The sequence below is a fragment of the Pogonomyrmex barbatus genome, unplaced genomic scaffold, assembly GCF_055798465.1.
Source record: "Pogonomyrmex barbatus isolate J1 unplaced genomic scaffold, ASM5579846v1 scaffold19, whole genome shotgun sequence".
Taxonomy (NCBI): domain Eukaryota; kingdom Metazoa; phylum Arthropoda; class Insecta; order Hymenoptera; family Formicidae; genus Pogonomyrmex; species Pogonomyrmex barbatus.
In genome coordinates, this window is record NW_028297115.1 from 1,161,830 (window position 1) to 1,185,002 (window position 23,173).

A 23,173-nucleotide genomic window follows, 5' to 3' on the forward strand; every position below is an offset into this window, starting at 1 on the left:
CTTCCTTTTCGACGATTTATTTCTGATTATTGTTAAATCTTACAAAAAAACATATAATACATATCATAGCTTGACGGCTTAAATCCTAAATAAGTAGACTAAACCTAATTTATTATAGTTGCGTTTACTAGAAGAGCTTAAATTAATTGTACATACATGAAAAATCATTGCATTCTCCCAAGAAATATCTTCATGTATATTATTAAACGCACGCAAACATGTATGTCAAAAATGTATGTCTATACGTCGAATTAGAGAAAATTCAGCCGCCTTGAGAGATTTACTCGAAAGAACATAGCATAGTCGTTTCACATAGCAAATCATATCGAAACTCGAAAGGCAAAGACGAAGCGAGAAACTTACAGAATGGATTATGGAAAATAGAATTGGCAAATTATTTCGCTATCTACCGTAATTACTGATCTTCTAATTGAATTTGTAATCAATATTAGCCGATCAGCGCTTAATTTTATAATAATTTCTCTTTCCTCGTTCATTAGATTTATTTAATACCAATGGAATAAATAAGAGAATGAAAGTGAGAGAGATAGAGCGAGAAAGAGAAAGAGGAAGAAGCGAACCCTATGAAAATTCACGGGGTCCCCCACTTTATTTTGGCTTACAGTGACTTGAAATTGATAATGTATTCGTTCATTCGCTTATCACTTTTAATAATTATTTAGTTTATTTACTTTACTTAGTGCGATCAGAGGCGGATCATAAATTGTGTACGAGAGAGATTTCCTAACAGCTAACACCAAATTTTTTTTCTTATCTTTGGTATCTATGAGTTAAATGCCTTATATGATCGGGATCTTTTTTCTTAAATTCCTTCCAATAAATCTTGCTTATCACTCGTTTGCTTTTGAAATCATCTATAGAGCTATTATTAATTCCTCAGATATATGTATATATATCTCGCCACAGACCACATTCGCTTCAATAACGAAAAAAATAAAGGGAAATCGATTAATATCTCGTTTCGTTGGAAATTTCTGGCTCTAAACTCTGGTGTTCATTTATTGTGACTTAATTTTGTATTCCTATGAACGACTCAATAACGTGTGGCGCACGCAGTACCCCGGAACACTTTAATTTATACGCACACTTTTTTTTTTTTTTTTTTCAATCGACAACAGGCTGTCGTGCCGCACTATGGCATCGAGCGAACAGCAAGAATGTCACCGACGATTTGTTATAAAAAAAATCGACAGAAAAAAATAACGCTTGCATTACCGTGATAAGTATAAATTTTTATATATATTATATATATATATATATTTTTTATTGCACTGTAGTTTTACAAAATTTAACATGAATTTAAATCGTAGTAATGTAAAAATGAATATAACGGATTGTATGGATAAGTCTAGCAGCTACATAAATAAATTATAAACAAGTAAAAAGCTTTTTTTAAAACAAGAGATCTTTTATATTTGCTTATAATGCTGTATAATGTATATGTATACAGCAACAGTAAAATAGATTGCGTTCAAATTATATAAAAAAAGAATAATTTTATGTCTCTTAATACTTTACATCTTTTAGTAGACAGATTTAGTTCGCTCTCTTAAATTTGGATTTATCTCTATCATTTCCATTATTTATTTTATAAAATTTTTATTTATTTATAAAACTCAGTTGCAATGCGAGTTACAAATAAAATTTAAAAATATGTTAATATGAAAGAAAAACTTTTTTATATTTTTCAATAAAAAGGATAAAATTCAAATTTAAATTCTATTACCATTTATTCTTGAAATATTTAAATAATAAAGAACTTTAGATATAAAAGCAAATAAATATAATAGATATAAAAGCAAATACTAAATTTCATATGTCATATGAAGTTGTTCTTTAAAAAAAAAAAAAAAAAAATAATTTAATCGTTATTAGATTTTCCGTTTAAACTGTGAGGGAAATACATTTTTAGATTAAAAATAGCTGTAAATTATATCTTTAGCTCACCGGTGATGATGGATTTTATTTAAATTAGATTATTTTAAATTAAGCTTTAAAGTAGTTACCGTCTTGAGAGCTTCTGAAAATCGACTTTCTTGCGTTTCCTACGACGCCGTTTTGCGAAATGACGTTTCATATATTATATAAACATTATCACGATACTATGGCAACGCATATACTATGACAAACAACACCTCAACATTTAATAATTTCTCTCTTTATCATTGTTCCGTTAGGGGTAGGCTATGTTTCACGTTATCCATATCGTGCGTTTCTTTACTAATTGATTGTTGCAAATTACGTCTGTTCGCTCCAGTTGCGCTTTCCACATCTATATATAGTTTCACCCTTCTTTTTTTTTCCTCTCCCATCCAAAGATTAAAATATGAGTCCATTTGAAATTTTTTTACGCAAAAAGCGCAAGAAAGTGCATCTCAAACAAACAGATCGTCGTAGACGTAATCGTTGTGAAATTGCTCGCTAAATATCGCGCAAAAACATCACGATTATTATCTTGTAAGAATAATAATAAAAAACGCTTAGTGCTCGAAAAGCTTTTTGTTTTCAGTCTCATTTCACATATGCCAAGAAATATATTTCTAGTAGGATAAGAAGTATATATTTCTCGCATTAGAGGTACAATATCAATTATGCACACGTGGATAAATAAAATACATTAAATCATCTCGTTTACAATTGAATCAATCATTATAAAACGCACATGAGTTGCCGCTTTTATAAAATTAAATTAATATCATGGCACAGTCAACAATACATGTCACGTATAAAAAAATAATCGCATTACAGAAATACCAGATTTTGTTTTATGGATGATTGTTACAAAACATGTTTATTACCGAGCTCTTTTAGAAACGATTTTTTAACTGACGTAAGCATTTATTCGTATTTCATATTCGTTTTTTAAATATGAAATGTATACTAAAATAAAGAAGAAAATGTGGAATTTTGAAATTTTTTTAAAAATGTGATTAGCGTGATTCATGCATTTTCATACTCTACTCATTCAATTTTCTTTCTTTAATAATTTTAGTCGATAAGCATTTCGAAATAAGTAATATTAAATTCTAATATTCTACGATCATAATCGTGTCCTTCATAATTTTTCTTCAACTATACTTTAACCATATCAATTCTTGATGTGTTTTTGTAGTACCGCGCCTTCCATTAAATTTTCTTTTTTTTTTTTTTAACTTGTACATCAATATCAATTCTTAATATTCTTGATATTCTAGGTAATCAAGCCTACAAGAATCCAACGCCAGTCATCCATCATAGATGATCAACGATCGCTATCGACTTAGCGTTAAAAATATATCAAACGGATAAAAATCTGTTTAGAAATACAGTCAAATCTTCGTATTCTGAACACATCGGGCTTAAACAATCTCCCCATTTTTTAATATTCCTCCTAAGTTCCTAATTAATTTCAATGGCACATGCGCGGGATAAAAGTGTCGCTGTGTCTGTCGCGCTACTATCGAATGAAGTTGTAAATAAAAACGCGTAATTATATCTTTCGTCAGGTATGACGTAAATAGATCGAACAACTTCCAGTCATAATGCCGATAACATTTCGAAAGGAAAATTTAAATAAATGAATGGAGGAATAATTGCAAAATCTCCTTTTCTTTCATTTGCGTCTGCGCGTTGGCATTTCATGGGTGATAGAACGCTCAGGAATTCTGGCTACTTTCGTTTTCTTCCATCAGAAAGAGATCAGTTAAAAAAAAAAAAAAAAAAAAAAAAAAAAAAAAAAAAAAAAAAACCACCACCAGTATTTCTTCCTTTTTTACGCGTTCGTCGAGAAACTCGCATCTCATGCTCCGTCTGTTTATGATTTTCTTGGTTTTGTTTATAGGCGAGTATAATATTCATATATGTACAAATAAGAAATTTTTATTTTTATTAGGAAAACGCGAATACCTCCCTACGGCAATTTCTGTCTTTCACTCGTGCTTTCTCACTTTGTTTACCGTCAAGTGCTCATAGCGAGCGAATATGAATTATTAGCATTATATATGCACAGCGTAGAGATAGAAGTTCGGAATACGGAAGTATTCTTTAAAAGTGTTTTACAGTCACAATAAATATGGAAGTGAAGAGAATAGGTGTATTAAGAATATGAAGATTCAACCGTTCGCTCGGATGAAGTATTTAACAAAAAAAATGACAACGCGCATTATTAAATGTTTTATTTCTATTATGTGAGAGATTACAAAAGTCGAAAAATAGTAGTAAAACACGTAAATGTACGTATGTCGACATTTTAAAATCATTCGTAAAATTGAGCGAGCGGAACTGGCAGTGTGCAATATTTAATATTTCACGACTATAGAATAAATATGAAAGGCACGTAAAAGTAATAAAAAAAATATATTTATATCAAAAGCTTTTAATTATCCTTAAAACTAGAACTAATGAAGAAAAGGGGCAAATATTGTTATTCAAGTCAGAATTGAATAATTCAGAAAATTAATTTCTCTAACAAAGGTGGGAGTCTAAAAATATTGACCAATACTCATCGTGAACGGACATCTTTAAAATTTGTAAAAGACTCATTTTGTTTCTAATGAACGATGATAGATTTTAAAAGTGATTACATTTAATACATGTTACAATAATATATTAGTGTATGTGTGTATGTGTGTGTGTGTGTAGATTGCGGATCTTCCTAGTAGTGCATTCTTCTAGTATTTAAAGTATTAAAATAAGTTAAGTGTAATTAGTTTTGAATGTATATGTATGAAATCTATTTTATTATTTTTGGAAGGTTTTCCAAGACTCTCTTGGATAAATAAGCTTCCTTTATGAATGTATGAACTTTCAAAATGATAACTATATAAGTTTTAAAGGTGCCATTCACGGCCAAAATTGGCCATTTTTAGACTCCCTTCTTTAAATATTTATTCTACATTATATGGCAGTACTTTAATTTTATATAGTAATATCGGTATTCGGAGCTGTCATTCCTGGACCCATCGTCTCGATCAAAATTAGCTGAATACAGTGAACTATGATCTAAATAGTTGGTAGTTACGCAAGCGAAATAGCTAACGAGAAATGGCAGTGTGCGCGATACGTTTTTTTTTGGTATTCTTATAATACATACGGTAAATCTACGCGTATATACTGTACAAATACGGGAACGACGTACAGTAAGGGAGCGTGTTTGGGGGGAGGGCCCCCCCCCACTCGATCGATATTATGTAAAATAAAATGCTATGTGTAACCTTGTCATTTTCATACTACCTTCAGCGTTCTGGCTTACGCTGAAAACACAGCGAACGCATGAATTATCGCGAACGTAGCGCGCGTTGCATCTCATTAGTTGGCCCGTTAAACCTCACGCGCGATAACATATTTCAAATAATGGAAAACGTTTTTATATTATCATTTCGGGTGCACGAGATTCAAAAAAATTAAAAAAAAAAAAAAAATTTTTTCAAAAAAAAAAATGATTCAAATGATCGAGACAAGACAAAACCAAAAAAAAAAAAAAGGATGAAAATAATCCTTTCTAAAAAAATACACGCAAGTGTTGGTTACTCGCATTTACATTTGTAAATTGTAATATCTAGTTTAAAAAAAAAAAAAAAAAAAAAAAAGAAGAAAACAAAACAGGAATCATTCGGCGTTTAGAAAAACGGCATGCAAACGCGGCCGCGTGCTCGAATAAACGATCGCGATTTGGTCCGTCGCTGTGTATCATCGATACGCGCGCGGTCACATCCGTGCCGCGTTTTTTAAGACTCGGAAACCTTTTAAGGGGGACTTGATGCAATAAACGTTAAACGTTAGGTAAAGCGTTTCGGGGAGCTTCAAAGGTACGTCTCGAGTAGGTTTGTCCAGTTAGCTTCCTACGTAAGAGTGCGCACGCCCACACACACACACACACACACACGCGCGCGCGCGCGCGCGCACACACACACACGCATAAACATACACTTTCACGTCCCGTTTCCGTTTATGTGTACGATTTTCCATTCGTTCACTCGAGCAATATCGGGACGCCGATGGCGTTTATATCGCTTTATTTTCGAACACTTAACCGCTTCTACGTGAAAAAAGGTATAGATAGCAACAGAAATGAAGCAAGGAGGACGGACTGACCGGCCTGGACCGAGGTCGTGCCAGAGCTAAACCAGCTGGACCCGGAAGAGCCCACGCGGGCGTTTTCATGGCGGCTGGATGGCTGTTCAGATGCCATCAAATCCTCGCGCGAAAGCTCCGGGCATGGCAGATCGTCTGGCTTCAAATCAAAAAGATGCTTCCTACAGCATCTCCTATCATAGTCGGTCTGCGAATCAAAATCAGAGTGTCCTACATAACATCACGCGATCAATCAAGAAGATCGTAACATTTCAAATTGAAGCTAAATCTCGTAATATATTTTTATATATCTGTAATATCTGTAATATCTGTAAATCTGTAATATCTTTGTATATCTGATGCAAAAACTAATTAAGTTAGCGCAACATGCAAAAAAATTTCAATAATCTCTTTTCCTTTAATATTTTTATTCCGGATATATAAAACTGTTCATTGCAAATACAATTATATTTCTAAATTAAACAGTTAATTTTGTTTATAACTTTCGCGCATTGATCTTCTATATCCTAATTATTTTTTTATTAAAAAATTCAAAAAGTAAAGAAGTTAAAGATCTAACAATAAGTCCAGCTTCCGGATGAACAATATTCTCTAACGACATAAATAGCGTTTTGATCGTCTAATAATTCTTATTTTAACAAATTTGAATGAAATTGAGATCCAACGAAACAATTATTATCGTAAATTTTAAAAACCATCGGATTTATGTGTGCAATCTACGAAAAGATCATACGCAGACGTCTTACCTTGCTGTGAGAATTTGACAACGAATTCTCATCGTCAGAATCGTCATAATAATCACCGTTGTTATCATCAACGTCGTCTTCGTTATTATCGTCATCCCTTGAGTTGTCGTCGTAATATTCCTCTGTACAACATACAAGACAATACTATTCTGTTTTAAAAAAAATAAGAGATACATGACGAGACTTCGTGTCCCTCTTCCTTCTCTCTTTAGAATTTTGTTCTCCCTTATAATATTTTCCCTCATAATTAATATAATTAATTGTAAAATATTTTCATAAATGAAAAATATTCATTGTACGGTTTAAATATCTCTTATCTTATTTGTTATAAGACAATATAAAACAAATCCACCACACACATGGTGAAAGGAAGTGATTATTTCGTTTTTAACTTTTATTAGTGAATATAGTGCATAAAAATTATATTCTGTGCCCTATACTTTATATGGCAGATAGAATATCCCTGAATACTCCTCTAGGCGGGGTAAACATTGCATTCTGTCTTTTTGACACAAAGCCGAGATAAATTTCGCCGAAAGGCAATCCGCACGCGCACGCGCTCGCGCGTAAAGCAAAACTTACCGCGCATCTCGTGTGGCTGATTTCTCCCTGGGTCTTCGCTGTTGATCTTCTGCGATGCATTATTGCTCTCAAGGAAGCAAGTCAGCTCCTCCAGGGCACCCTGTAGTTTCGGGTTCTTCGTCTCGTTCCGCAGGCCCCAGATCCACGCGAGCTTGCAGTCGCAGATCAGATTGTTCCCTGCACGCAGATACGACGATGCGCTTTGATCAGTCGATCTCGTTACTTTGATCGCGAACAACATCGCCTCAATCTACCACAGGCGATATAATATTCCATTCCGTACTGTATTCTATTGTGTACTGTATTTTGAATTTTGAATAATTCTCTTTTGTCGATTTTGGCTATTATAAATATTTTCAATTATGTGATCTTGAATTCAAATTTATTTAGGAAGATATATTTGAGGATGTATTATATATATATATATTTTTTTTTTTATATTTACAATGAAAAACTTACAAATTATTCTAAAGCGTATTTAAAAACAATACAAAAGGAGTTTAGCGATGGCTTAGAATTTAGAATTATTTTAATGAACAAGTAAAAGCGTGCTCTAGTGAAATTTTAATTTTTTTATATACGTATTTTAAATACTTGAGATATTATTTACGTAAAGTTTCATTACGATGCAGAGATTAGCTGTGCTCTAAATAAAAATAAAATTTTATCTGTACCATCATTGTTTCGTTTATACTTTTCACAAAAATTAATTTATTTATAGAACAACTAATCTCTGCATCGTAATGAAATTTTACATATAAATAATCTTGAATACATAAAATACTTATACAAAATATTGAAATTTTTGTCATCATTTTTCAATTACGTTTCCACTATACCTTTACTTATTTATTTAAATAATTTTTAATTCAGTTCATTCAAGTCCGAAACTTATTATTACAAAACTTTTTATTTTACCTTCAAATGCAATCTAGAATGATTTATAATCTTCTCATAATTTTTTTCATTATAAATAAAAATAGATATAATATATCCTTAATAAAACGTTTATTTAAAAATATTCTCCGACTCCAAAAAATTAAATAATTCGACAATTCTCCATACAATTTTTCTCGCAGAATTTCCTCGCAGATGCGAATGCATATGTTCATTTCAGAAATTCTGAACCAAAAATGATGATCGAAGTAGCTTACTTGACAGGTACAAGTAGCCGTTGCTGTCGTACAAATTCCTCACGATCGGTTTAACGTTGTCGAAGGTCACGGTCTTCAGCGCGTTCATTCTCAGGTCTAGGAAGTAAATTTTGGACGCGCCAGCCAAGAAATGCGGCTGCAGCGACACCAGCTGATTTTCGCTGAGCTGCAACTTCCGGAGGTTGCCCATGCCGTCGAACGCTCTGTCGGATATATACTTGATCTGATTTTGATCGAGCTGGAGCTCGGCCAGCTCCGGCATCTCGACGAAGCTACGATCGCCGAGCATGGTGATTTGATTGCCGCGTAGATCCAAACGCAGTAGACTGTGCAGACCGTGGAAACTGTCGCGGGTGATGACGGTGATCTGGTTGCCGCTCAGCTCGAGTTCCTGCAGCGAGCCGAGCAGTTTGAACGCCTTGTCGTGGACGGTGCTGATGTTGTTGCGATTCAGGTACAGCTTGCGCAAACTCGGCAGACTGACGAACGTGTCTCTGTAAAAGCAGTTATTCCCAAAATCGTCCCCCCGCAAAAAATCCATCGCCATTTGCCGGTCAGATCGGAAAAAAATCTTTCATCGCTCGCTCACGCTATTAATTTCATTCAGCACGAGTGGTGGAAATCTCGCGCGCGCGCGCGAAATGAATACCGATGAGAATAAAAAAAAAAAAATTAGCGAGAGAGAGCGAATAAAATTTGAACTCGATTAAGAAGTTATAACAGCCGTTTACCGGACGGCTAATCTAAGCGGAGTAGATAAGCCGTCCCGGTTATCCCGTACCTGTTAATCTCGGAAATGCGATTATCGTCGAGATTGATGACAGTGAGACTGCGCATGTTCTCGAAGGCGTGCTTGTGAAGAACGCCGATCGTATTGCGGCTGAGATTGATGTCGGTTATATCGCTGAAGTTGCTGAAGGTGCGCTCGAAGATCTCGAGAAGCCTCGCATACTGGAATCCGATCACGCGCAAATTTTTCATCCGGCGGAGCAAGTCGGTGGGCACAAAGTCGAGGCTGTTGATCTGACGCACCGTGAACGTCAGTTTTTCGAGGTGGCTCTGCGACGTGAAGTAACTCCACGTGGGATCGGTGGGCTCGAACTTGCTTAATACCCAACAATTGGCCTCGGTGGCATTCTGCGATCTGTTGGCGTTGCAGTAGCAGAAGATCGGCGCTTCCCCCGGGGACTTGTCGATGTCGCAGATGTCCACGGGCTCCTCCTTTTGCACTTTCTTTTTGCCGCGCGATTTCGACACCGCCAGGCTCGGCGACGCGAACAGGAATGCCAGCAGCAGCAGCAGCAGCAGCGGCCCGAGGACGATGGAATTGTACGGAAATTGGCGCATTTTATGATCCTGAAATAGAAGAATTGAGAGTTCCACTTGAGTATCGCGCGTATCGCAACCGAGAGACCCATTGATAAATAATGAAGTGTTATTTCGGGAGATTTAACACTGGAAATATCGAGCGATCGGTTTTCTACATTGCTACGGTTTAATATCCTTTTGTAATATCAAAGATAAAGTTTAAAAATTTCCCCGACCTCGATGTTCCATCAAAATAGATGTCGAGATGTAATTGATAAAAAATTCAAACATTTCAAAATTTTATCTTCAACACGAGGCAGGTTTAAAATTAAAAATTCAGAAATAATCGTTCATCGAGGATAATATTTTAGAATTTTCATGACTTCGATGTTCCACTAGAATAGAGAATAATTGATAAAGAAATTTGAAAATTCTTTAATACGGGAAAAATTTTAAAGCTAAAAAACGATCAGAAATACCGACCTCGGTATTTTTAATATCAAGTATCAACACATATTATTTCTCGAGTTGATTACAACGATTTACAACAACGCATGTACAGATTTCTTTTGTACACTTTTTCTTTTCGAGGAGCTTTCTTTAGAGGAATAATACACTTCGTCCTTCCTTCCTTCCTGTTCTCTTCAGGGTGGATTTAAGTGCGAATAATGAGCAGCCGACGAGGCATCGAAGCGACGACGAGGCGATAAGGGTCGATTTCCATTGTATTTAAAGTCGATGCGATACAACGCGCGCCTCCGGCTCTGTATCACAGAAAATTTGCTCGACAGCTCCATTACAAGCACGTCGATACGTAACGGCATATCGTTTCTCCATCACGAGGCTGCTCTTTAGAGAAAAACATTCTCCTCTTCCATCTATAGAAGGAACATGGACACATTGTCACATCGATCGACGGCAGCTCCGATAAATAAGAATTTTTTAGTTGAATATTATTCTTTCATACGAACAAGTACGTAGCACAATAGCTCTACACGAAGGGACTTCAACGCGCAGATACTCCTGATCGATACAAAATGTCTATTCTTTTTTTTTTTTTTATTTTGTTTTAAAATGCATAAAAAAATCTTGCAAATATTATATTACATCGTTACGTTTCTCTATATCTCGTCCCTGAGTTCCGCTGTGATATTTGTAATTCATTGTGCTCGATCGATATGGGGTAAATTGGGTCGAAGAAGAGGCAAGAAGAAGATTGTCTCGAAAACTTTTAGTTTATAAATAAATGAATATCTTGAAATTGGTTTTGAGACGTCATCTCGCGAAGATGTCACGTTGTGATTCTTTTAAAGTTAAAAAAATATACAAGATTTTTCTATGTACTTCTTGTTAAACATCAAGTTTATTAACTCGTGTTTTAACGAATGACTATTACATGAACCTTGCTGCTACATTAATTATGCTGTATTATGCTTTATTACATCTCGTACCATATTATCGTGTAATGCCGTATTTTTCTATTTCAGATATTTCATCAATATTCACAATTTTATATATAAATTTAGTTTTAATAAAATGTTTCAGGTTAATATATAAATAAATAAATCAAAAAAATAAATATTTTTGTCGCGTATGTGTAAATGTAATCCGTTCAAAAACGTTATACATATTTCCAAATATTCCTCAGTAATACTGCAAAGTTTACAAAAAATTGATTTTAGCAAGCACAAAGTAATGCTGGGAGAATAATTCACTCTTAACTTCATAAACGCTAGCATATGAATAACTCCGGTGAGAAAAGCAGCATGGATAAAAATTTTCTCAACGGAAGGAGAAAAAATAATTTCTCTTCAGTCCGCGAGAGGAAAACCACCCACTATCGTCACATAAATTAAAGGATTTCCTTGATCTAGCGAAGCAGATCTTTTATCTAGATTATAGTGTACATTATTTTTTCTATACAAATTCTTGGATTAAACTGGAGTCATTGTTTTCTTAATAAAAGGATATCACAAGCGTTTCTTAAAATTATAAACCACTCCAAGTGAAATAACTCTTTGGAAAATAAACTTTAACAACGTAAGCAGATGATAAAATCTTACTTCTAATTTAATTTCAAAAGTAAATACCAATAGCAATTTAATAATTTTGTATTGTACAAGGTTACTCGCGAAGAGATTATTTAATATTGGAAATTGAAAACTTACTATGATTATACTATGTTTAATTATTATAATAGATAATCTCCTATTTTAATTTCAAGAGTAGACACTAATAATTCAATAGTTAAATAATTCAATAGTCTTGTATTTTCTCAAGAGATTACTCGTGAAAAGGATATCGGAAATTAAAAACTTTCAATAATAATATTATTCAATTGTTTTTTACATATGTGTGTGTGTGTGTGTGTGTGTGTGTGTGTGTGTGTGTGTTTTTTTTTTTTATAAATATATATATATATGAACGAAAATGAAATGAAAATGTTAAATGTACATACTGCTCCCCCCACGTTTCTCTCTTTCCACAATCCAATAACGAGAATCTCGTCTAGGATAAACGTGAGATTTCATAAATACGATGGCAGATGATATCGCATAGCGATGCCTTTGTCGTGCAATAACGTTTGTTCACAAACTTTCAGAGGCCGGATGGTTTTAGAGTACACGGGGCGCGTTCGCGAATTTCGCCAACTTTCCTCCTCCGTATAACTCGGCTTATTTAATTACTGTCGGGAACAGCGAGCGAAAGCTTCGACGAAAAGCCACGGGGATCCGCGAGTTCCGGATCAATTTGAGTTTTGTTCAATTTTCCTGATGGACTTCTTCTCCTCCTCCTCCTCCTCCTCCTTCTCCTCCTCCTCCCTCTCCTCCTCCTCCTCCACTATCTCGTTCGTTATGCCAAGGTGTTCGCTAGATGAGTAACATATTTATTCGTCGGTTACATTTACCCGCGGGGCGAAAACGCCCGTTTGCATAACGGCAGCGCTGATTCTATTTAAATTACTCAACAGCGAAATTTGCCCAATACAGAGGGGATAAAAACAAAAGGTGGAGTATCTTGTTTCGTGATATTTAATTATACGCGCATCAATTAATCCGATGCAAATCGACCCTTCAATAAAATATCTGTCAAATAAAAGTGAAAATTAATTAAAACCAAAGTTATTATTATTATAATACGCTTTATTAGAATTTTTCAAATAAGAGTGGACGTGAAATTAAATATTATTAAATATTATTCGTCACGAATCTTCGGCATGTACATATCATCCTCTCTCTCTCTCTCTCTCTTTCTCTCTTTGATAGGATTTTCAATATTTCTCCTCTTCAGGGATATTTTTATTTTCTCTCTTAGATTAGAACGCACATTTTGCGCGACGAGATAAATCACAGAGCTGGCGAATATAATCGCGGTGGACGCGCAGCCGTTACAGCCGATCCGCCGCGATGTGGATATGGTGGATGCAACATATGCAGATAATACGCGAAAGTTTTTAAACAGCACACTTGGGATACTCGTAATACTTGGTGAACCCGCGCGATAGCCGCCATCGCCGCCACCGCCGCCGCCGCCGCCGCCGCCGCCGCTTTGTTTCGTACTTATTTCCGATTGCGAGCGAAACTCGTCTTGGCAAGGCGCCGCCGCATGTTGCGTTAAAGGCAGGTGCAGGTCCAGACTTTGCGCGGCGTTGTCTCGACTTTGCAATATTTGCATTTAATTTCGACTCCGGGTACGGCTACGGAGTTGCCGCTACTTTGTGAAGTTGAGCCCCTTTATACGATGGTGATAGTCGCACCAACCAAAACGCAATGATACGCGCTACTTTTGTTAGCGTTTTAACAAGAATAAGACGGTTCTTTATAACCGTGGAGTCTCTTTCCTTAAGCAACACCACTTTTCACTATTCTATGTAACGTTTCTTTCTTTTTTTATTCTTTTCTTTTTTTTTTTTTTTTTAGACAACTACGTACAGCTTTCTTTATCCATTTTGTAGAAATTGGACATGCATGCATTCTATAACTGATAACGTACGTGCAAAAAGTTGGCATTGCTGCAACAATATTTTTTATGATTGAAAAAGAGACATGTGTGGATTGGATTCAAGTTATATCGAACTGTTTATATTATATTGAACTGTTAAGATATGTTTATTTATACGGTTCTGATATAATATTATATCGTAATACGGTTGCCTTAACCGAAGAATTATTGTTCCCTTTCTAATGTGGTCTGCAGAACAAATAGTATAATTGAGAGATCTATACGAGATATTTGTAGGGTACAGCACACTGAGAATTCAGTTCCATTACAGTTACAAAATAGATCACCACCAACTTGCGAAGAATTTTCATATAAAATAAAGTCATATTGTGATGTTTATCGTGCACATTATTGTTGATACGATCGTGGATAGCTATGGAATAAAGTTTGCAAAAGCTTTATCTTCAAAGCGTAGAATCCGAGAGTTCCATTCCTTATTTTCATCAAAGCTAACATCCAGAATAAAATTTTAAAAATTACTATTTTTAAGTTACTATTAGTTTACAGGAGTTGGAAATAACCATTGCGATTGTAACAACAACCATATAGATAACTTCCAGAGTACTTGTGTAACTCCTGTAACCCTTTTATATATATATAGATAGGTAAAAAATTATTATTCTGTTGTGGCAACCCCCTAATTTTTTCTCCCTCACTACATCTTTTCTCCCTTCCTCCGCACGTCTCCTCCTTCTTCCCACTTCCACCCTTTCCCCCCTTCCATCCCGCGGGATAATTTCGCAGTATAAAGCGACATATACCGGATCACAAATAATAACAACTGGCGCGAAACTGGCACTCGCCGCTACAAAGGGCGCGATGTCCGCGACGTCAACGGGGGGGGGGGGGAGGGGGGGAGGCGGAACATATGAATATGCCGCCCACCCCGGGAACTGGGAACGTTTAATATAACTTCGCAACTGGCCGAAGTTTCGACACGACGCGATTGCCCCATACGTCGCACCGCGAAAATTATCCGCGACACCGCCGCGGTCCATTCGGCGCCTCTTACACGTCACACACGGCACTCCGTTGCTGTATGCTAATTGCGCCTTGATGGAATTCAAGCCGCGAAACTGTGAGAGAGAGAATCGTGCGCTCGTGCGCTCGTGTGCTCGCGCGAGGCGCACACGAGTTGTTTATCCCGGAAAGTTAGGGCGAGTAGAACGCACCGAGACGAATTTAATCCCCCCCTCCCCCCTCCCCCTCTCCCCCCGCTCGTGGCAATCTCCTCCGGCCACCCCGTCTCCACCCCCCTCCTCCCTTTTCCGATTCGCCTATTGTAACATTTCCAACATGTTAAATTATGCGCCCCCTCTTATCCCACGTCGGAAATGACGTGAAATGTTACGCGCTCGACGACGTTTCGGGGTAACGAGCAATTTGTCTGATTTCTCGGATTTCTTTTTGCACAGCACGAGAACGCGAGGAGGGTGGGGAGAGGGGGGGGAGGAAGGGGGCGGCGGTTGGCGTTCATCAACCACCGTGAACCACCTTTTGATACCTGTTACCATAGGTAGAGATGGAGGACAATTTAAATGCATTACCGCATTTAAATAAGCTACTAAAGCTCGTTGGAATAAATGCGGGGAGGGGGAGGGGGGGGGGGGCTTCAATTAAGCTACAATTTTATTAATTTACCGCTAAAAAGCCACTTTAAAGCCGCTTTAGAGCCACTAAAGATATTTTAAGCTCGCGCAACAGCAATACGCTAATACAATGCAAATTAAAACGGCTTAATAAGTTTAATTAAAAGCGCACGGATACCGTATTATTCACCGATGAATTCACGATCGTGAGGGGGGTGGGGGGAGGGGGGGGGGAGGGAGAGGGAGAGAGAGAGAGATTCGCAAAGGATGGCATCCAATCAACGTCGAAACGCGGTGCAATCGGAAAATTCTCGCGGTGTAGCGATGCGTTACGGGAATTGACTCGGGCTATTTCTCGGGCGCGCGCATAAGCACGATTCCATTATGCTAATTACATCCGGCCGCCGATTCGCCGAATTAATATAATTCGATCGGCGGACGATTTTAGCAATTCATACGCGACAGATTTTTCCAATAGAGATATCACGATGTATAATTCAAGTATATCAAGAGCCCCTCGAACACGTCCCGTATTACATCGCGCATCCGAATATTGAGAAGTCGCCTGTGGCAATGAGGGCCCCCTCTCCCCCCCTCCCCTCGCCTGGCCACTCCTCCCCCCTCTCCCGTTTCGTTCGATCGAAGCGCGCGCGTATCGTGCTTTTATGCTAATGAATGACGGCGCGATTCGAGCTTTATTACAGGCCGTACGTCCGCACTTTATGCAAAAGAAGGACGCGGTACATTTTCGGAACGCTCGGACGCAAATAAAAAGGAAAAGAAGAGAAAGACGACCGAAAGACGACGGCGAGAGGGGGGGAGGGGAAGGGGGTGCACCCCGTCTATCACGTGACCATGGTCTTGGGGAGAGAAACCACTGTATAACTGCGCGGCGGGAGCTTCTTAAGATTATGCCTAGACATGATCCTAACATAGATCGGGGGCCCGGAGTGCGGCGGGGGGGAGGGGGGGGGGTAAAGAGAAGGGGGAGGGAATCTAGCTAGTGTATGCAAATCCCCCTCGTGGCAAACTGCTAGACATTTGCATAAGCTTACAGATAACGACGCGTTAGAAGTAGAAGCCTTTCCTTCGGATTCGTTTCTACCGCGTCGGGCTCTTCCGGCCCGAAGGGAAGAACGAAGAAATCGATCCCTCGAACGTGTGCGCCGACCCCGGGAGTGATTTCACGGACGGAAGCTCGCAATTTCGTAAAATCGTCTCTCGAAAAATTGACCAAATACTATATCGATATGAGAATTAAGCTCGTATATTTTATGACAATGCCGCCGCCTCCGCCGCCAACGACGAAGACGACGAAGACGACGAAGACGACGAAGACGACGAAGACGACGAGGACGATGCCGCCTCTGCACCTCATCGACCCCTTTTCGAGCTTCGTGTTTTTTACCGCACATCGCGGAAGAAAGCAGAGAGAACGATGGTAGCTGAGAAAAAATCGAGAACGCCCTTATCGATAATGGCGTATGTCGAGAGCGGCCGTAAAGGCAGTTCGTTTATCGAGAGGGGGATACCGAAGGCACCTGGACTGGATGTATAGTTTGACGTGCCAGGGCGTATGACGAGCCCTTCTTCGATCGAGAAAGCAAATATGGGCGAGAACTCGAGCCGTTATGGCGTCAGAATTCAAACACCGGAGTGATCGAGAGGGTTAGTGGTTTTCTGGAAGAACAATTTTCTACCTCGCGCAAAAAGGAAAATAGAAACTTGTTATGAATAGGAAAGTTTCATCTTTTCTCTCACATCTTTGCACATATCTCTCGTCAAAACTAATCGAAAATTTATTAAGCTGCAGATTTAGGAGCCAGAGAGGCGAGAGCAGAAAAATATTAGAAATCTCTGAAAAATTTAGACTACATTCTCATTGCAATTTTCTACTGCTGATATTAATACGATTGGCCAAAATGTTGCGTCTCGTGCTTATGAATTAGCGAGCTTTTTAGAGGAGTTTTATTAACAGCGCCTCATTAGTACGGGGAGACTTCCCTCCTTCTCTCCTTAATTCACCGAGTCGCCAACGCCATTTAATTAGATCGCACGCCCGCTCGGCAAGTGAAAGCTCCGCGACGCCGACGTCGACGTCGGGACGCGTGTCCGTCCCTCCGATGAAGTGACGCCCATTCACTTGATTCTTACAGCAGGAAACTTTCGGCTCTCGTATTTCATTCATTTCGTCCTCGAAAAGAGGCCAGAGGTTTGTCCGACGGTCGCGAATCCGAGAAAATTAGAGCTTTTCTGCGTCACGCGGAAAGCGACAGCTCGAATTCCTAATTTTATTTTCGTGTAGGCGACAATAAATCAATTTCATTTCAACATTGCGACAGAGCAAAATCGCAAAATGTTATTCCTCACTTTAATAGTAAAATATTGCAAATTTGAAAAATCGATATACTCAATATTACCTTTCATTTTTCTCTGTATTATTTATTTCGACACCGTCAAATTTTCGAAAATGCAAAACTGACGCTAAAAGACAATGACAAGTTTATTTTAAATGTTTGAAGATTTGAAATTAACAATTGACAAAGCTTTTCAATCATCTGTTCAACAAAAAGATCGTCAAGGATCAATCAACTTGAATTAAAATACGAATAATTTTAAAATTAAACAAGAGAGTATAAAATATTCATATATATATATATAAAATTGGATTAGAGAATCTTTCAATCAAGTGAATTTTACGTTGTAAAATATTAATGTTATTGCACGTAAAATGTCCAGGTCTGCCGTGATGTACATCAATGAGAAGAGTACGAGTATGTGAACGTATATACGTGTACATGTGTGTATGTGTGCGATATTTTCCTTTCAGTCGTATATCAAATATATCAGGAGGTGCTGGTCGAGAGAGAGAGAGAGAGAGAGAGAGAGAGAGAGAGAGAGAGAGAGAGAGCTGGTCCAGAGGTCGAACTCTTATTGCCGTAAAATACAGCAACAAGACGATGATGTAGTGGCCAGTACGGGTCGGAATTTTTAGCACGGGGACGATTGCCAGAAACGCAATATAGAGAGAACTTAACCGTAATGCTTTGAAAGTACATTTGGGATCGGTGACAATACCGATCCTAAAAGAAATTTCGCCGACCGTTTTATACTCAGACTTGAGAAAACTTAAAAATAAACACCTGCAATTTAATTTACATTGCAAACGAATCGGCGAAGACGGATACTAGGTTTCGGATACAAGAATTGAAGAAAAGAACGTTTTCGTTGCGACAGTTTTTTTTTATTGTAATAAAACTATCGTCGCTGTAAGAGAGATTTTTTTACTTTTTCTCACAAATTTTATGCTGGTGCACGTAGACCCACGTATATAAAAGCTATCGAACGATTCCTTTTATCATCAATCTTTTGATTCATTTTAAGAAATCAAATTTTCCCACGTTTCCTTCAATTTTTATCGCAAGTCCGCGTCGTCCCGTAAAAGAATTAAAAATGCGAATTATAAAAGAGTTTTGAGAGGGCCTTGGAAAAAGAGGGTCCTCATGTTTTTTTTTTTTTTTTAAGATAATTACCCTTATCTTTGACTCGAAATCAAAGAAAAGTGTATCGCGCGCCAAGTTGCCAAAACAAGCGCATCACGTGCACAAATTAACAACAAGCGTATCGTGCGTACGGATTTAAAGATTTAAAGATTTTTGACAAAAATCGGCCTTGTCAAATATATAATTTATCATTACACTTCACTGGTTAATGGAATCGAATCGCGGCCAAATTTACCGAGGCACTGAAATACGATCCGGACCACCAATCGTGTTCCGCGAACCGAATCTTTCTCCAATTCCTCAGCATCCCATCTGTACACATGCTCGCACCTTTGTTGGAAATTCGGCCTGCTTTTTTAGGGTAGGTCCGGACTACTTACTCCACGTTCCCCGAGGACGACCCTAGGCCGCGTTTCGCTGCACCAGAAGAAAGGCCGCATAAATCGATCTCTCTGCCACAGAGTGCTGCCTAAGCGAATGAAACCTGAATTTTTCAGAGCCTCGAAAATATATTCAAACATACATATGTAATATCTTACATTAATGTAAAAACCGCGATAAAAGCATTACAGCAAAGTAGTTTAAATGGAACAATAATAATGATTATAATAAGAATATAATAATAATAATAATAATAATAATAATAATAATTATTATTATTATTATTATTATTCAACAATTAAAATCTTTGGCCAACTTCGTAGTCATTGCATCTAACAAAATGGAATTTATAAAATAACAACAAAATAAATGATTATAATTAATTTATTTGACTTCATTATTAACTGCACATTAACAAATTGATAATAAATGGCCGTTCTAATATTAAAATTATTATAATGGATGATATTAATATGTTATACATAAATAATATACTTTTCATAGAAGAGATACCTCGCTAATAAAGAGATTATGCTTGCGAAATGCGATATTTATTCAATATTAATCGATCAAAAAAAAAAAAAAAGGATTATCCTGCAAAATTATTTTAACAGATAATCTCATTTTATGCCGCTGTTGTACGCGATATTATATTCATTTTACGACGAGAAAGGAAAAAAGAGATGCCTCATAAAAAAATTTGTTCTCCCGCAATCTGTTCGCTGTCATTTCGCGAATTACTGAATTCTGCTATCGGCGGTAATGCATACATGTCTTCCAAATTCATGTCTTCTAAAAGGTATGTTGCGTTTACGTGAATAGAAAAAAAAAAAAAAAAAAAAAAAGGGGGGGGAAATCAAACCAAACTTCGCCTCTTCCGGCAGAAGTAATTTTTCCATATTTCTCGGGGAAACTAGCGAAGCCCGATATTGGTTCCGGATACGTTTCCCGGTGTGTATATCGAATCGTTCTGCAGAAGATCGTGCAGTTAATATTATACGTTATCGAAAGAAATTTCCTTCCTCTTTTCTTTTTTTTTTTTTTTCTTTTAAGATGGGAAAATAAATGCTTATGTATTCCCTAATAGCGACTTATGATAAATAACGTTAATAGAAATTCAATTGCCTTTCACTTATTTCACTACATATTCATGTTATACGAACGTATTTTCTCATCAGGAATTTTTAAAATATTGCTTTTGCAATTGTTAGGATCTTGTAACAATTTATAAAAATAAAATCACTTTAATGTTATTTCAACAAAAAAAAAAAAAAAAAAAAAAAAATATTTAACCTTTACAAAAACTTTTTTCTAGTTCAATTCAATAAGCTAAATTTTATTTTAACCACTAACATTTTTTAAAATCACAATACAGACCATTTAGAAAGATAAAAGATCAGAATCATATTGAAAATCGTAAAAATAAAATAGTAATTTTTTTCTTGTCTTCATTTTCCTTATTTTTCGTCACACTTCTCTTTGCACTTCTTTCTACTTCTTTTACAAAGATCATGTCATAATCATTAATTATTTATAAAAATTAAAGTTTAAGGATCTCGCACAGAAATCTAATTAAATTTATTTCTTCTCTAGAATTAAGACCAAAAAAAATAAAAAAGTTTCTCCCATCAATACATACAGGAGAAGCAAAGAAAATCCTTTCACAGAAACATTCGTTTCTACAGAGAACACAGAGCACACAGTTCCTTTATTTTATTTTCGATTGGAGCACGATAGCGGTGTGGCTACTTATGGATTGCGCGAACCTGTAAACAGTATCTTTGTACCAAACCCGATAATCTTCAACAACTCCCAAGAAATAGCTCTTTTCTCGATTCTTTTGGATTTGAAACTCGGGACTTTCCTTCGCCAGAAAGACATTACTTCCCTATCGTTTGTTGTGCGCAGCGATGCGAGTAGTTAAACTTATTTCACGGTGAAATGATCGCATCACACTCTGATTCTTTTTCATTACTTCTTATAAAAAAAAAAAAAAAAAAAAAAAGTCACTTTTGCGAAAACCAACGCGTTAACCGCGCCGGAAATATTAACATCTTAACGCCAACTATTTCTTATTAAAATCTAAATAATTTAATCAAAGGCAAAAATATTTTAATTGAAATCCACAGAACTTGATTAAAATTTAATAAATTTATACAAATTCATGATATTTATGAAAGAAGACTTCATAAGAGAAAAAAAAATGTTCTGCTTTTTTAGTTACAGGTTTTTATTTTTCTTTCGTTCGGTGTCCAATCCATCTCAATTTCCACCGGCAAAAGTCTTATTTTCACGCGTCAAACGGAATATTGTAATATTACAATAACGCAATAAAGGAGGGATTGGAGTATTCATTATCATCTATTAATAGATTAAATTGGCGTAAACGTCAAATGGTCACAAAATTAATCCTATTCGAAAACTAGTTCAAGTTACGTCAAATCGCAATAAGCATTTCATAATTAATTGGAATCTATTGTAATCGCCAAACACAATACGCTCGATCTAATAACACGCCGGTGAATTAATTTAATTAAACTGTACATCAAAAACTGATCTGTCAAATTTGAATCTTGAAATCAACTATTTGTTCACCGTAATTTAACACAACTTATTTATTTATTATCACTTGATACAGTCATCTTTCTTTCTGGTGCACCATCATTCTTTTCTACATATTACATCAATATCAATTATGTGCATGTATCAAATACAGTTATTCCATAAATGTAGAATATATATCCTAAAAGAATACATAAGAATGTGCACACATATAAACGTATATAAAAAAAATATTGACTTGATCATATCTTATTTTTCTCTGAGTACGATCCATATTTCAATTTAAAATTATCTCATGTTTTAACAATTTAGAGAATTTTAGCAATTCATTATCAATTTAACATTTTCAATTGCGACTTATTAAAAAGTTGATACCTCAACGTCAAAATTTTATCTAAATTAAATCAATCAGGTCTGCCTTCAGAAATTAAATTTAGGTTAAATGAAATTAGATTAAGAAAACGTTCCTCATCTGCGAAAACGTCCCTCATTAATGACACCCACACACACACACACACACACACACACACACACACACACACACACACACACACACACACACACACACACACACATTCTGTCTAATTTTACTGATAAGGATCAATAATCAAGAATCAAGTAGAAATCCCTGCGATCAACGCTAATATGAGACAAGCGGCTTACATCGCGGCTTGCTCGGAAACATGATTTACAATTCCGGGCTCGTTTCGGGAGTTACGACGGCAAAGCCGCGACTCAGCCCGTTGCCCGGGGGTTGTTCTCACCCTGCATTTAATTTCGCGCATTTAATTCCCGTAGGATGCATTCCAGGAAGGAAGGCGACCTGCGTTAAGGTAAACCTGGACCGGTTATGACGGCGGCTTTCAGCCGGGATTTCCTGCGAGGGGGGGAGGGCGGGAGGGAGGAGGGGGGGGGGGTTGAAGACAGCACAACCCCGAAGAGACCGGAAGCGACGGCTGCGACGGTAATTCCTGCGCGCGAGGAGGAATTAAGGGACTCCCGAACAAAAATGGGATGGGAGAGAGGGGGGGGGGGAGGGGCGGGGAAGGAGAAGAAGGAGAGGGCGAGACGCGTGATTTAAGTCGCGAGCGGCGAGATAACGCCATCCTTGGCGCCGTAATTTCGCCAAGACGAACGGTTATTGGGCGAACTTCCGCGCATAATGCGGCGCCCTATTCCCTTTTGTTGCATCTTCCGTTTTCTTTTTCTCTTTTCTTTTTGTTTTTTTTTTTTTTTTTAAGTAAGCCTAAAGC

General features: G+C 37.0%; 1 protein-coding gene across 9 annotated transcripts in view; it reads right to left on the bottom strand.

Annotated features, from left to right (window-relative positions):
• Position 1: 1 nt before the first annotated feature.
• The window catches only part of Con (leucine rich repeat protein connectin), a 154,529-nt gene continuing 131,357 nt past the window's right edge, over positions 2-23,173 (bottom strand). For all 9 annotated transcript variants that reach the window (XM_089075525.1, XM_089075526.1, XM_089075534.1 and 6 more), the window contains 5 exons: positions 9,357-9,931; positions 8,576-9,069; positions 7,422-7,598; positions 6,840-6,961; positions 2-6,280 (listed from right to left, as the gene is read on the bottom strand). In XM_089075525.1, the coding sequence (XP_088931651.1) occupies positions 6,038-6,280; positions 6,840-6,961; positions 7,422-7,598; positions 8,576-9,069; positions 9,357-9,931 (1,611 nt within the window). In that variant the 3' untranslated portion in view covers positions 2-6,037. The remainder of the gene's footprint in view (positions 6,281-6,839; positions 6,962-7,421; positions 7,599-8,575; positions 9,070-9,356; positions 9,932-23,173) is intronic.